Here is a 16,800-nt window from a genome sequence, read left to right on the forward strand (position 1 = left end):
TATGAAATGGGACATTCTGCGTAATGAATACTTATACCTTTGGTACGTTTGTGCTTTTACTCAAGTACATTTTGAACACCAGACTTTTACTTGTAAAAGAGTATTTGTACAGTGTGGTGTTGATGCTTTTACTCAAGTGAAAAGTATGAGTACTTTTTCCACCACTGCCACTACGCGGTGCTCTACTGACCTCTGGTGGACAAACAATACCACTGCGCACATGGTGTCGAGTCACTTCGGCGCATGCGCAACACGCACACATGGGACTTGTTGGCAGCGTTGCCATGTCCGCTTATTATAAGCGACTATGGGCTTCTTTTTCTGTAAAGTTGCTAGTAAATATTGGTAGTTTTTTGGGCTTGTTTCTAAAGTGTAGTTGCTTATTTGGGCTTATTTCACAATTTTGAAATTATTTTAACCAGTGATTCTCAAATATTTTCATCATATTGGACCCCAAAATTCATGGACCCCCAAATTCATATGTATTTGTCCATATAATAACTCCTATCTGAAAATATGTTGTGCCAGTTGGAGCGCCGTTCCAGATTTGTGTTGTTAGGATGTTTGAAAAATCTTCCAAAAATTACACATTTTATTTCAAGATTATTTTTTAAATAGCCAATGTATACAGTAGGCCTATATAGGTTTAAAGTGCTCATGTGGCCTATACATTGTTTGTTGATTTGTAGTTTTTTTTGTTTTGCTGTTGTTTTTTTGTTTTTGTTTGTCTGTTTATTGCTTTTTGTTTTGTTGTATTTTCTTACCTATAATAGTTATTCAAGGGTTAAAAGAGTAGGCACAATAAGTTACTTTGCAGATATAAAGTATTACATTATAAAACACACATTAACCACTTTAGCCCTATTTTATATTTTATACCTAGGCTATTTTCAAACATTTTAGTACTTTTACTTTTGGTACTTTAAGTACATTTTGATACCAATACTGTTGTACTTTTACTCAAGTAAATGTTTAATTCTGGACTTTTACTTGTAAATGAGTACTTCTACAATGCAGTATTGATACTTTTACTTAAATAAAACATTTGAGTACTTTTTCCACCACTGCTAGTAACTAAGGTTTTCAAATAATTATAGTGGAGTTAAAGTACAATATTTGTCTCTCAGATGTAGTGGAAAAGTACAAGAGTACAAACAATTGTTACTTAAGTACAGTACTTGAGTAAATGTACTATAGCTTTACACCACTACTGCTGCTGCTGCTACTACTACTACTACTACCTACTATAATAGTCGCTTATTTTGGGCTTGTTTTCGTAAGCCCGGCCGCTTGTTTCTCTCACAGAATATGGCAACACTGCTTGTTGAGGCGAAAACGAAAGTCAAGTTGGAGCTGCAGTGTGTTTACCTTTTTAAACAGCGTTTCTACTTAGAAATGTAACACATTATAACTACTAACACCTTGTTAGGAGCCAGGAGGCTTTGGAGAACAAAGTTCATAAAGATTTAAAATGTAGATTTAGGCCTGTGTGAAAAGAAAAGACAGGAAAAACAAAGAAAAGACTTTATATAAAAGAAGACGTTGGTCTCCCCAGTAACCTGTGTGTAACAACATGGCAACCTCTGCACCACTGGAGGTAAATATCTGTAATATTAGTATTATTGTTATTATTATTATTTATTATTATTAGTGGTGGGAAAAGTACTCGTATTGTTTACTTTTGCTATTGGACTGAAGCTCCACGCAGCTTCAGTCTGATAATCAGTCATATATGGCTGTGTATCTGTAATGCATTAAATGTATTAGCCATGGTTCACATGACGCTTGTATACAAGCGTCATGTTTCAGGGCTATAAATGTATGTAATATCTCAGCCATTCTAGGGCTAGGTAGACCCCATGGATTCAACGGGAGACATTTGGGGCTTATGAGCCCCAGGCAGCAGTACCCCTTGTCAACCAGTAGGGAGTGGGAGAAGACCTCCAACCTACCATAACCATACACACTGCCTTGGTTTTTAAAACAGTGGTTCTCAAACTTATGTTTTCATGTGATGGATCATGTATTTGACTACGGACCCCCATCCGAAAAGATTTGTGTGAAAACGTTTTACTAAATTATATAGAATAATATAATAAATAAATCAACATTTTTTATATTTTTTTTTAATCAAGAATAGGAGCTCTTGTAGATCGGCTATTTTTGAATTCCCACAGTCTAAAATAGGGTTAAAGTGGTTATACTGATTTGTGATATTGCTATATTAACTCATTTAGCCAGGGACCCCCTGGAACCACCCTCAAGGACTAAGTACAAGAAATAGAGGTACAACATTCCAAGGGTCTCAGAGATGATTTTCTCTCCACATTAATAACCCTTGGTGTCCCTATTTTAGCTATGTCACTATGACCACGATTACGGCTGTCACGGTTACAAAATGTAAGTTGACGATTACATTGTCATACAAATAATTGTGTGACAATGTAGTTGTGTTTTGTTACTTACATGTGGTAAGCTTGTAGATCAGCTATTTCAAATATTGTACTTTTACTCCACTTCAATTATTTGAAAACTTTAGTTACTAGTTACCTTTTAGATTTTATTACAATATATCCCACTTTATCACGACGTCGCTTTGCGACGTGTTGTGAGCTTGTAGATCTGCTATTTTCAAAAGATTTTAATACATTTTGAACACTTGTGAAATAGGACATTCTGCATAATGAGTACTTTTACTTTCGGTACTTTAAGTACATTTTGATGGCAATACTTTTGTACTTTTACTCAAGTAATTTTAAAAGGCAATGGTCCCATTTTTCGTCTTTAGTATTTGGTGTGACCCGGCTCTAACCACAAGGCCACTGAGCTGGTATAGTAATACCACATAACTTGCTTATAAACAATGTTTTCTCTTTCTCTCTCTCAGTTTATCACAGACGTTGCTGTCACCGTTTGCCAGGAGCATTACAAAGACGCGAGCGACTTAAAGGACATCCTCAAAGGGTACAACGCTAGGGAACAAGGATCGTGTTACCACGTACAAGGATCCTACCAGGACATGGAAGACCTGTTCATGAAGTTATCCACGCTAAAGCGCGCGTCCGCCGCTAGCGCCAAATATTCAAGCCCAAAACATCACCAGGACCTAAAACATCACCAGGACCTAAAACATCACCAGGACCCAAAACATCACCAGGACAAGCACTTCTCCTCCAACCCGGTCAAACCGGTCGAGGTAGACAGAGTTATTATGGACTACATCGTGCAAGCGCGTTCCAAGGAACTTCAGAGGATGGAAGAAAGAAGCGACTTCCTCATTGAGACGCAGCAGAAGCCTAGTAGCCCCGGTACTACGGCGCGCGGTAACTCCGCTTGCAAAACGCTTGTGACGTTCAAACCGAGAAACCGCCGAAACGCAGCGAACTCCGTTCGCGCTCATCTCGTCAGAGAACGATTCGTCACGTTCTACCAGAGGATCGCCACGGACATGCAGAGGAAGTCTCTCCCCATAGATCCACAGGATCACAAAGACCTGCAGAGGAGATTCAATCAGCTTCTCATCAGACCGGAGGGGGACAGTAGGCGCATGATGGCGACAGTCACTGGGACATTTGGGCAGATCGCTGCTTTGGAAGATTTTCTTCTCAGACACAACAGTGCGTCCTCCAGCTCCAGAGACAAAGACAGACATAAAAGTCCAGTCCACGCTACGGTAGGCCTATCAGATAATTGCAATTATTTTTGCATAATCGTCATAATTGTTTCTTCTGTTCTGTATGAATTTATCCGTTGAAAAATCTTCATACTGTACATTTTCCAAAACAGCTGATCTACAAGCTCAGAATCATCACGCATCATCCGCGCTATGAGCTTGTTTATCTGCTATTTTTGAAAAATCGTGAAAATGTGTGCAAGTCTTTTAAATACAGTACATATAAAAAATTTTAAGCGGACATTCTTAACTCAAATCTTTGCTTCTAGAGGTCTCCCTGGCACAAAACACTTTTGAGATGGGGTGGGGGGGGATCCGCAGCCAAATGCATATCATTTTGGGGGGTCCTTGACATAAAGTAAGTTTGAGAACCATTGAATTAATCGTCAAGTACAATTTCATGACCGTGACAGGCCTATGCTACGGACAGCAGATCACCAGGCACCTCGCCATCACACAGCGCTCAGCCGGACGCGGAGGAAGAATCGTGTGCCATCTGCATGGACACCATCAAATACACGGAGAGACAGGCGTTGCGATGCAAGCACGTGTTTTGTCGGGAGTGCCTGCGGAGGGCTTTCGACTACAAGCCGGTGTGTCCTACGTGTGGCGCGGTGTACGGCACTCTGAAAGGCACGCAGCCCGAAGGAGGAAGCATGGACGTTACGACGGGCAAATCCTCTCTGCCCGGCTACGAGAAGTACGGAACGATCGTCATTCGCTACAACATTCCAAGCGGCATTCAGTTGGTAAGAAAATTGCTGATTAGTGACATCTCCACTCACTCAAGGCAAATTCGTACTTCGTCACTTACGAAAATAACAGATTTTCAACAGAAGAAATTGTTATTTTTTTCAATTGAAAATGGAAAAAAATATATGTTATTTTTGGAGGTAATGCTACGAGAAGGTAAGACTTGTGGAATTGTGGGAAAAACGAACCACAGCAGAGTCTAGTGGTTTGAATCCACTGCGGTGCACGGCCGGGTGGGGAGGGTGATATTTGTCACACTCTACAGTGGGGCCTGTGAGTGAGGAATGTTGAACGGGAGGAGTAGGACCAAGGTTCTACGTGCTCCCGGTGGGGGGGGCTCCTCTCACTGGCAGGTGAGCCAGTTTGATACAACAGCAATGGAAACACAGAAAGGCGTTGTGGGGAGGAATTCATTGGCCTAATGTTGTTCCTTTGTGTTCGTACAATAAGCTTTAGAGCATAGCAGTGGCGGACATTTTATGTACCGGCTCTGTTTCCACGGATAGAAAGCCCATTCATTCAGCCCATAGAGATTATTATTATATATTTACGAAAATATTGATATTAATTATTTTAAGCGTGGAAACAAGCCACCCAGGCTTCTGGTGAATCATGACCCTAAAACATTTTATTCTGAGTAAAATAAAATGAAAACCACAAAATTCATTTACAAATTCTTTTTTTTTTGTGTGGTTTTGTGTGCGTTCTTGTATGTCCCCTCACTGTTAAGGAGGAGCACCCTAGTCCTGGCCAGAGGTATGAGGGTGCGTCCCGCACCGCTTACCTCCCAGACTCCCCGGATGGCCGTGAGGTGCTGGCTCTGCTGCAGAGGGCCTTCCGCCAGAGGCTGGTCTTCACCGTGGGACGCTCTTCCACCAGCGGACGGGACAACCTGGTGACCTGGAACGACATCCACCACAAGACCTCCATGCACGGAGGCCCCACCTGGTAATATGAGGCAAAGTAGGGTTGGGGTCCTTAAGGATTTGAACGATTCCGGTTCCTTAAGCTTTTTGTCTCCCTGCTCTTCTATTGAGACATTTAGATCGTGTCAAAGGTCATGTCTCACCTAGACACAGGATCTGACAAAAATGTTGACCTGATTGTCAAGATTCAATTTATCCCCTAAGCTAGCAGGCTCTATTAGCTCAACGGTAAAATATATCAGCACTTGCGCAGAAAAACGGGTTGAACTCCGCGGTAGAAGAGGAAAGCTACATTAACGATTCCCTCATAACGGCCCCATTCCCTTAATGGTTCCCTTTAACGATTCCTATATTAAAAAAATATATCAATAGAATTTTTGATGAACACAAATTCAATCATACTTACAGCATTGCACACATATTATTGTAGTGTTTCCAAGTCCAGGGACCCTTGGGTTACTTGAGGGGGTTCCAAATGAACCCTTATGGGTCTGTAACTCTGATAGTTACAGTATGGTGGTCCATGAAATTAAAAAGTGAGGACCACCGGTATTGGTATAAGTGGTGGAAAGTATCTAAGTAGATTTACTAGATTTACTTAAGTACTGTACTGTAAAATTTACTTCTACTCCACTACATCTCAGAGGCAAATATTGTACTTTTACTCCACTACAATTATTTGAAAACTTTAGTTACTAATTACTTCAGCCCTATTTACATTTCGGCCATTTGAAAATAGCAGATCTACAAGCGACGCGACGCATTGTGAGCTTGTAGATCTGCTATTTTTAAAAGATTTTTATACATTTGAAAACTCAAAATGGGACATTCTGCATAATGAGTAGTTTTACTTTTTGTACTTTAAGTACATTTTGATGCCTATAACTTTGCACTTTAACTCAACTACATTTTGAATTCCGGACTTTTACTTGTAACAGAGTATTTCTATATTGCAGTATTGATACTTTTTACTTAAGTAAAAATGTGAGTACTTTTACCACCACTGGTAATTGTGTAGCAGACGTGAAGTCCATATACCAGCTCTGACAGTTCTGCAAACGGTTCCAAATGTGATGGAACCCATTCCTGGTTCCTCAATGTTGGATCCGGTTCTGGATCCCAACTCTAAATGGATCTCTGCATGTTGTTGTATGGTGAACATGCAGCTGTATTGATTCATGTCAATGTTGTTGTGATGAAACAATGGATATGTGTGTTGGGGGATATGTTCTATGCTGTTATGTAGATGTAGTATATAACTGAGTAGTTTCATAACAAACTATAAGGGTGCAACAATTAATTGGTTTCATTAATTTAGAAATAATTGATAATCCATTTAATAAGATAATCAAGTCATTATAGTGAAAAGGTTTTTTTTATGTATATACCCTATATACAGGTATATTCTCCTATTTCCATTATTTTTATAAAATAGGGCTCAAGTGGTTGTTCAAATAATAATGTACAAATTAAGTACAGTATATCTAAAAAGAAAAAAGAAAAACGGTTCACGATTATTCGATTGATTGAAAAAGCAATCAATAGAATAATCGATTATGTATGTATGTTTGTAAGTGTGTATTGATATTTACCGTTTATGTTATGACAAGTACAGTATGTATATACGTTTATGTCAAAGTCTGTTCTCAAAATAAATGATAAAAAAAAAAGAAAAATCTCCATTAGGATCTCCATCATTAGCATGAAATACTTATTTATACATTTATGTGTTGGTTTTCAGCTATGGCTACCCAGATCTGGACTATCTGAACCGGGTCAGAGATGAACTGAAAGCCAAAGGAATCCAGTAGATCACCTGAAGAACCACCACCGTCCACCGGAGAACGAAGAGGAATGAAGCCTCATCTAGACTCTGTGTAGCACACATACCCGTCCTGTCATTCAGGGTCAAAGATGACATTGGAAGAGAAGTGACAGTTGTACCTCTTATCTCCATATTCTAACTTTTTGTGTTTTTTCGTAAATGAACGCCCTACAGCGTCACACAAAAGCATCAAAAGTGTTCGTGTGCGTTCTGAGCTTGTAGATCTGCTACTTTTGCTATTTTTGAATTTGAATCCTGAAAAGTAACAGTTTTGGACATATGAGGTTTCCACCCGACAGAGACAAACTGTTATTCGGACATAAACTGACACACATCGTGTGTATGTCCAAAACCCTTACTTTTCAGGAAATGTAAAACAAACTGTGTTCCAATGGATCCAATGTAGTTATTATTTAGTCACAAGCTCTTGTTAATACTTTTCATTGGTTCAATATTTATTAAAAACCCTTCACACTTAACCTCTTTGACTCAGCCAATCTACAAGCTCACAACCCGTCACACCGTGACACATTGTGAGCTTGTAGATCAGCTGTGTTCGCTAGTTTTGAACGTCACTCTTGTAGCACTAAGTAAGGCATTCATTTACAAACAAACATGAAAATGTTAAATATGGACAAACCAGGTTTGTGCCCCACAGCAATGACTATTATGTTACACACTCATGCAGTTAGGGGTCTAATAGGCTCTATGTAGCCCTAGAATGTCTGTGATCTTACATACATTTCATGTATTCCAAATACACATTCATAGATCGGTCGTATCCGCGCACGGTTAGCAGACTGATCTCCGCGGCATAAAAGTGCTCCGCGCCACGTGTGTACGCACCCAATAATTAATTCCTAAGACTTGGAGTCAGATATTGTCCTCTAGTTTCATATCCATTTAAAAGTGAAACACACAGACGACTTTCTGTCCGGGTTAGGGGCCCGGAATGAGTGTAGGACTGAATATATCTAAACTTCCTTTGGGAAGCACAAATGTTTGGGGCACACAATTGGCAGGTGGTGTGATTCATTACCCCGCACCAATCACAACGCACCTGTCAATTGTGTGCCCCATACGTTTGTGCTTCCCAAACATTGACTGTTTCCAAAGGAAGTTTTCATATGTTCAGTCCAGCAGTCATTACAGGTCCGACCTCCGTCGCTGACAGAGAATGTTGTCTGTGTGAATCTCGTGGAAAAGTGGAGATATTTTACTAAACACACGTTTTCTGGCAGAACTTTCAAATGGATATGAAACTAAGAGGACAATGTCTGACTCCAAGTCTTAGGAATTCATTATTGGGTGAGTACACACGTGGCACGGAGCACTTTTATGCCGCGGAGATCAGTCTGCTCACCGGGCAGGCATGGGACCGATCTATGGGTGTGTATTTGGAATACCGGTACATGAAATGTATGTAAGATCACAGACATTCTAGGGCTAGGCTCTATGCAGAAGCAGCCATTTTTGGAAAGAAATTGGGCCTCTTCCTTACATCCTTCACAGGTCTTACCAATGAAGCTAATGAAGGCTCTGTTCCATTCTGATATTGTGCATGTTGGCTCACTGGAAACTCTGCTACAGCACTGGGTCTCAAAGTGTGGTTCAGGAACCCTCATGGTTCCTTGAGGGGGTTCCAAATGGCCCCTTACGGTTGTGTAACCCATAAGGGTCCATTTAGTTCCATGTGTACACTCTCAAAGTTATGGGGGTCCTTGAAATAAATAAAAAAGTTTGAGTACCACTGTGATACACTAAATGGAACAGAGCCTTCATTAGTATAAGTGCTAAGACGTGTGAACGAAGTAAGGAAGAGGCCCTATTTCTTTCAAATGTGCGCTGTGCATAGATCCTATTATAGTACAGTGGTTTATGATATAGGTTTAAAATTGGGGAATGTGTGACAATATGATTGTAGTGAGATAGCACTGGTGTTTTATGCTGACCTTTTTATATGCTAAGGATATACTGTAGATACGTGACATTTACACTGAACTGACATTTGCACTATACTCCATCATATATCAATGCTGTTTATCATTATTATAATGGTGCTTAGCTGCAATGACCATTTATATGAACAAACCATACACTAAGTGACTTAGGATAATAAAAGAAGGATAATACTTTTTTTTCCTCAGCAATTTAGAATTTAATAAACATAGTACAAGTACATATGTAAAATATGTTCATAACTTGTAAAAAAAAAAAAAAAGAAACCCAATTCATTTGCAAAAAGAAAGAAAGAAACCCCCAGTAAAAACGTAATACAGAAAATGTTTGGCCTCCTTGTTGTGGTATTACGTACATTTAATATTTCACTAAGTGAAAAGAGGGATAAATGTGCAGCTATGGGCTTATGCATTTACCCAGTAAACAGCATGTTTACTGGGTATGTCATTGGGAATTTACAGTTGAAAGAAATCTACTGAGAAATGTGTCTTATCTACATTTTGAAAGCAGCAACGTGTGTCATTATATTTACCATTTTGTCCATTTTGTGTAAGGCACCAAATGCTAAATAGCATAATCATAGCTAATCACTATGTGTGCAGAATCTAAGGTAAAGACAGCGAGGTCAAATTAATACTTAAGTCACAAAGCAACTCAAATGAAATGTCCTGCTGAACATAATATGATGGTTACATGCATGTACAGAGTTGGGATCCTTTAGGATCTTAACGATTCCCTCTTAACGGTCCCATTCCTGAACATTTACCTTTAGCAATTCCTATATTCTAACATTTTTCATATTCTTTCAAATTCTTCATTATTATTATCATTTTTGATGAACACAAATTGAATCAATTTGGATGGACCCTCTGGGTTACTAGAGGGGGTTCCAAATGGACCCTTACAGCAGGTCTCTAACTCTGAGAGTGTACAAATGGAACGATATAGATCTGTAACTCTGAGAGTGTACAAATGGAACCAAATGTACCCTTACATGTCTCTAACTCAAATGGAACCAAATGGACCCTTACAGGTCCTTGAAATTGAAGTTTGAGAACCACCAGTATTGTAATAGTGTAGCAGACGTGAAGTCCACATACCAGCTCTGATTGAGTGTGATTAAAAATCTGGTTCCGGAAACGGTTCCAAATGTGATGGAACCGATTATGGTTCCTCAATGTTGGATTTGGTTCCTCCGGCTCAGGATCCAAACCCTCAGTCTGCCTAGTCTTTATGACGGAGGCAACCGAAGGAAAATGATAGTCAGGGGTTTGATTTACAGGGTCACTAAATTTTTTTGTTATGTCCGGTGGGGATCAGACTGAATTAAATACATGCATTTCCTTTTGGGGAAGTGTCTGATTACGTTTCTTATTTATGTTTGATAATTCAAAATGTATGTTATCCACATATTTATGTTTGATAATATCACAATTGAATTAAAAATGTTGACCAAATGAATCCTGTGTATGAATCCTTATTTGATCCACAAGCTCACAATGTGAAGTTGCAGATCAGCTACTTTTGCTATTTGTTGTACGAGGAAGTATGGGGCTTAAAGCGGCACGATGTGACTTTATGAATAAAATGTAATTTTGTCAGTATGGTAGAGTATGTTAATACAATATAACTTATACAATCTGTATGGTAGAGTTTAGTTAATACAATATAACTTCTATTGAGATATTTAGATAGTGTCAAAGGTCATGTCTCACCTAGACACATGATATGACCCAAATTTGGACCTGATGGTCAATATTCAATTTATCCCTTGAGCAAGCAGGCAGGCTCTATTAACTCAATGGTAAACAACAAAAAAGTTACATAGTGCAGCTTTGAGTGCTTAATTTATGATTTTATTCACTAATCGAACCCTGAATATGTGAGGTAATGAGATTTTAATTTGATCTTGTTAACTTGAATACTCCCTTGGTTTTAAACATTGAAGAGATTATCCTTGAGTTATCCAGTTGACCTTTTCAATAAACAGTTGAGTAAAGCAAATTAAATTGCAATCCTGATGAAAAATATTACTTTTTTTTTTAAATGGGGCTTTTAACCTTCATGAAAATCATTGTGTGAATGTCAAGACGAATTAATAATCCGTTTTCTATGTCTTTATGTACTTTGTTTTCTTCTTAACATGGTTTGGAGTCTTAAATATGCCTCCTTATAAGTAGGCTATCAACGTTGCCAGTTTACTGAAACGCCTTTTTAGCATGATAATGAATGATTGAAATCATAATTCATGCCGAGGATTAGTGGAAATGGGTCCAAGTATCTTTGTCAGTGGTTCTCAACCTTTTCAGGCCGTGACCCTCCAAAATAATCATATTTGAACTGGGGACCCCCACCCAAGCACTTGGAAGTTAGGAGTTGAGGCATTACATTTTGTTTCACTCTGTTCCACAGATAAATATTGTGAAAATAGCAGATCTACAAGCTCACAACGCCTCACGTTGCAAGGCGTTGTGAGCTTGTAGATAGGATATTTTCACAATGTTTGCCTCTTTCTTATATTATTTGACAATTGATCAGTTTTTATAGTATAGTTTGTGGATTACTTTTGATGCAGTAATGGTCATTTTTTTCTTTTTCTTCTTCTAGGTATTAAAAAGGTCTTAAAAGTCCTTAAATTGTCACCTGGGGGTCCCGACCCACAGGTTGAGAACCACTGCTCTATGTAATGATCATGCAGTCAGCTGGATGGGAACTAATGTGAACTACTGTAAACATACTGTACACAGTAAAGATGCATTTGTCCTTGTTGTATTCTAGAATTGAACTGAATTGAATATGATGTTGTATTTTTTGTTTTATTTGGTGTAAATGTTAAAGATGCTGTAAGTGATATGTTTTGGTTAAACAATTTTTTTTAATTAAAATGTTAAAGCTAAGGCTCTATATTATGTTATACTGTACAACTCTTAGTGAACAGAAAATAAATTTTTAGGTGGGTGTCACATTCCATCCAATGAGGAGAGGACCAATTTATTTTGTAACAGGTAGAGTAGGCACCTCAATGTTACATTGGCTATATTCTCCAAAATGATAAACCAAATTTAAAAATGGTCTTAAAGTACTGTAAAGTAGGATTTGAACATGCTTGAAACAATCGACAATTAACTTTTTTTTTTACATTTTGAAAAACTAAATGCCAATTTAACACTGAGGTGCCAACTCTTCCTGAAATTATGTTTGATTATGTTTCATCACTTAAAATTTCACTCATTCATCATTCATTCTATATCCTGCAAGTTATCTCGCCTGATTGGATGGAATTGGTATCCTGACTTTAAAGTCTATTTTATGTTTCCCAAAGAGCTGGAGAGGCAGGCAGACCCCTGTTACTGAACAAACACTCTATACTATAGAGTCTATAGCAATGATACTATCAGAATATAGAACTATTTAACGCTAATGTTAACAAATACATACCACTTGCATCACCTTTAAAAGCAGTGTTGTACAGTACAGTGATTTCCCCAAGAAGTGTAATGCAACTCAATGAGCACAAGGGGGCCTCCTTGGTTCTCTGAGCAGTTTTAAAAAGCACAGCAAAGATAGAAAACAAATATGCAGCAAACATCAACGCTTATAGAAAAAAAAACATATTAGCCAGAACCAAAGTAAACCATTTGAAAATGCTTCTTTTCTTTTCTTTTGTTAACAAGAACCATCATCACCCACATCCAATCAAATACAAAGTGTCCGTTTAAATAAATCAATGCTTCTCGACATGGGTCTGTAACTCTGAGAGTGTACAAATGGAACCTAATGGACCCTTACGGGTCTGTAACTCTGAGAGTGTACAAATGGAACCTAATGGACCCTTACGGTCTCTAACTCTGAGAGTGTAATAGTGGAACCAAATCCTTTTGGGTCTGTAACTCTGACAGTGTACACATGGAACCAAATGGATCCTCATTACAGGCACTGAGAATTTTACAGTGCACTGTGGTCCCAGTAGAATTCAGTGATTTTCAAGGGCTCCTGGTTTGATATGAACCATTTCAATACAAGACAGGCTAATCATTTCCATCTCCCAAAGTTCCGTACTGGTCTGTTTTTCCAGACCAGTACGTTTTCCATCAGGTACAGTAAAGGGGGGCTCAGCTATGGAACAGCTATATTGAGATCTCATCACAGACTACTTCAATAAATCATTTTAAATATAAGCTTAGAACCCATTTGATGAATCAAATGTAACAATTCATAGTCTTCCACTCTTACACCCACACACACTTGGACATACACCCTTTTCTACTAATATTTATTTTTTCATTCATACTGTGTATCCATGTTGCATTTATGTTGCCAAATAGTTTGGGTTTGCTTTTTATTTTGCTGATTACTTTCCCATTTCTATTGTATTTGTGTTGTTAAATGAGGTGAGATTAACTTTATAAACCCCACAGGGTTTTCTAAATCTTGCCTGCACAACCCACTATTGTGCTGTTGTTACAAATGTGTTGTTTTTAAATGTGCAAATAAACAATAACAATAACAATAACACATTTTAATGCATTAGGGCCACAGACCACCATTTGATATGATTTTGTCTCTCGGACTCCCTATCACTAACACTATTAAATCCTCAGTGTTGATTTCATTCTGAGTTACAGACCCTCGGTGGGCCCCAGACCACACGTCCATGAGCTGTCCCAACAACAAGAGGCCACCCATGGTGTTTCAGCCATACATGTCATCTCCGTCGCGTGGGAAACCTCATATGACCAAAACTGCAACTTTTCAGGATTCAAATTCAAAAATAGCAAAAATAGCAAAAGCTCAAAACGTGTCGCTTCGCGCCACGTTTTGAGCTTGTGGATCTGCTACTTTTGATGCTTTTGTGTGACCAAGTGGGGCGTTAATTTACGGAAAAAAACTGAGTATGGAGCAATTCGCTCTGGTCCATAGTCCATGAGCCAGAGCCCCAAAATTGAGCAAAAATTATCGAAAGAGTGGGCAAAACCAAACCTATATTAAATTGTTCATAGGGTCAATACGAGTAAATAAATATATGATAACCTCTCCACAGGAGCAGCTTTTTCATGGTTATCACACATTTTGTTATTTTCCCCATACGTACATGACAGGTGAAAAAATGACAAAATTTAAAAAAGAGTTATCATAATGAAACTTCCTGAGTTGATTACTTACATGAAGACAATGATTTATCGTATTACAAGTTTTCTGAAATTGTATATTTAAATATGCAAATTAGGCATTTAGTCCATGAGCCAGAGCCCCAAAATTGAGCAGATATTGAATATTCCCTCGTTAAAAACCTTTGAATCCAACATCTTAACAAAATGAAATAAGTATGTTGACTCTGGCTTTGTCCAATGTTGATTCTGGAAAGTTATGCAAATTTGGGCATATTTTCCTATGCCTAATTTGCATATTTAAATATACAATTTCAGAAAACTTGTAATACGATAAATCATTGTCTTCATGTAAGTAATCAACTCAGGAAGTTTCATTATGATAACTCTTTTTTAAATTTTGTCATTTTTTCACCTGTCATGTACATATGGGGAAAATAACAAAATGTGTGATAACCATGAAAAAGCTGCTCCTGTGGAAAGGTTATCATATATTTATTTACTCGTATTGACCCTATGAACAATTTAATATAGGTTTGGTTTTGCCCACTCTTTCGATAATTTTTGCTCAATTTTGGGGCTCTGGCTCATGGACTTTCTCCTTAACGCTATTCGACTCTACGTGTATTCCCTCATTTGAACGGGTGCACAGTGTCTACACTTCAGTCAAAATAAACGATATATGTTTGATACTCACAGAAAACAAAGACGTTATTCAATTGTTGAAAGCCTACTCTCCACGGTGGGAAGACTCTTAAGATCTCCAAAAAATATACTTTTTAGCCAGAAAATAAAATGATTATAATGTTTTTAGTCACTCAAGTGCGCCACCTATAGAAAAATGCCATCGACCAATGGCATAATTGAGTGATAAAAAATGTTTCTCCATCCGGTAGATTTTTTTTTTCTCTCTAAAAAGTGGATTGGACCAGAGCTTCTCTGCGATATGAATCACACCATGTAAATAAAATAAATTGTGTTATTTTCTTCCCTATTTTATAGAAGTGTATCGCTGCCATGTCAGGGGGAAAGAAAATACTATTATGCTATACGTGAAAAGTTCCATGTTTTCTTCTTAAAACATGGAACTTTTCGCGCTATAATGTCGTAACGTATCACATTAGAATATCTTGTTATAACAACAAACTTCTGTCGCGTGGAAACCTCATATTTCCAAAACTGTTAATTTTCACGATTCAAATAAATAACATTGCAAAATTTGCAGATCTACAAGTTCAAAACGTGTCGCTTAGCGACGCGTTTTGAGCTTGTAGATCAGCTACATTTGATGCTTTTGCGTGACGCTGTAGTATGATCAAGTAGGGCGTTAATTTACCAAAAAAACACAAAAAGTTATAATATGGAGATAAGAGGTTTCTGCCCGACAGTAACTATTTGTTTTATGAACTCAAATGATGACGTCAAATTCTGACCTCACTTGTGTATAACTTGTCTTTTCAGTGTCTCTCAGTCTATCGGAAAATGTCAATATTATTCACTACCATTGAAAATACTTGAAAACTTTTTCAAGGAAAACAAAAACGTTTCTTTTTCTTTTTCGGATAATGAGTAGTTGGAACAAATAGGCCTATATTACAATAGGAAAAATAAAGTGCGTATAACAACACTTTCCAGTGTACAGAAAGTACATTGTACTTTAAAAAGGTACAACTCTTCGTAAACAAGATCACGCTTGTACCTTTTCTTAAACACAAAGGTCTTGTTTGTTTGTTTTTTCTTGAAAAGGCCCTTTTTTAACTACCAGCAGAAGTCTCAAAATATTCACCAGAGTTCTACCATTTTAAATGTTCTCTTAAAAAACGTCAAAGTCAGCCGTCACATACACCGCGGCGTGTCACCGTCTTCAGAAAAAAACGCTAGTTTCCATGTTCAATATAAACCTAGAAAAATGTTTCGTTCAACAGAGTTTTGCTTTTTTTTTTTTTTGTAGTTGTCATATTTCAGTTGAAAATAGAAGTGGTTCTGCCCACCGTATTTAAAACACCATAGTGACTCTTTCATTTCTGAAACGCTTTTTCTAAATCGCTTGTTTACGTTTATTGGACCCGCGCCCCCCCTCCCCCCCACAGCTGTCTCAGGGTGGGTATGGCCCAAAGGGCGGAGGGTGCAGCTGCCGCCCGCTACGCCTACGTAGGGGGTGGAGGTGGCGGTATATATATTGCATGGGGGGACACGTTGGTTTCATCCCGTGGCCGTCTGGTTGCCGATGACTCTTAGGATCTCTCGGTGGATGCCAGGGTCCTGTGTGTTGATGCTTGTGTCTCCCACCTGCCCGTCCTCGTAGCTGTAGGACAGGAGAAAAGACAACAAAGAGTTTCAGTTTGGTGGAAGATCTATTAAGAAAAATTTGCACAGAGTAACTACCGTTAAATACATTTGAAAAACAAACTGCGACCTCTGTACTTTTAAATACAAATTGTTGCCACGTAAGTTTTATACCAACAACAGCTAAACCTTGAAATAATGCTATTTGTTCCAAAAGGCTTAATACCAAGTTATGCTTACATGTATATATGCACGATTTATCCTGGTTCT

At 38.2% G+C, this 16,800-nt stretch overlaps 2 protein-coding genes across 3 annotated transcripts in view; one reads left to right on the top strand and one right to left on the bottom strand.

Annotated features, from left to right (window-relative positions):
• Positions 1-1,363: 1,363 nt before the first annotated feature.
• LOC308087867 (E3 ubiquitin-protein ligase DTX3L-like) lies at positions 1,364-10,696 on the top strand. The gene is made up of 5 exons (XM_080432072.1): positions 1,364-1,597; positions 2,888-3,673; positions 4,087-4,422; positions 5,157-5,374; positions 7,094-10,696. The coding sequence occupies exons 1-5, from the start codon at positions 1,574-1,576 to the stop codon at positions 7,161-7,163; spliced, it is 1,434 nt and encodes a 477-aa protein (XP_080288198.1). The 5' UTR covers positions 1,364-1,573; the 3' UTR covers positions 7,164-10,696.
• Positions 10,697-11,931: 1,235 nt separating this feature from the next.
• The window catches only part of parp8 (poly (ADP-ribose) polymerase family, member 8), a 107,523-nt gene continuing 102,654 nt past the window's right edge, over positions 11,932-16,800 (bottom strand). Inside the window, exons 29-30 of one of the 2 annotated variants that reach the window (XR_013933367.1) lie at positions 13,006-16,549; positions 11,932-12,958 (exon numbers count right to left, since the gene is read on the bottom strand). Coding sequence is in view for 1 of the 2 variants with exons in the window: in XM_080432068.1 (XP_080288194.1) it covers positions 16,447-16,549 (103 nt within the window). In the remaining variant the exon portion in view is untranslated. Of the gene's footprint in view, positions 16,550-16,800 lie in introns of both variants that reach the window. The other variant, XM_080432068.1, reaches the window with a different exon arrangement.

This window comes from Gymnoscopelus braueri, assembly GCF_963280865.1.
Source record: "Gymnoscopelus braueri genome assembly, chromosome: 7".
In the NCBI taxonomy this organism is placed as follows: Eukaryota; Metazoa; Chordata; class Actinopteri; order Myctophiformes; family Myctophidae; genus Gymnoscopelus; species Gymnoscopelus braueri.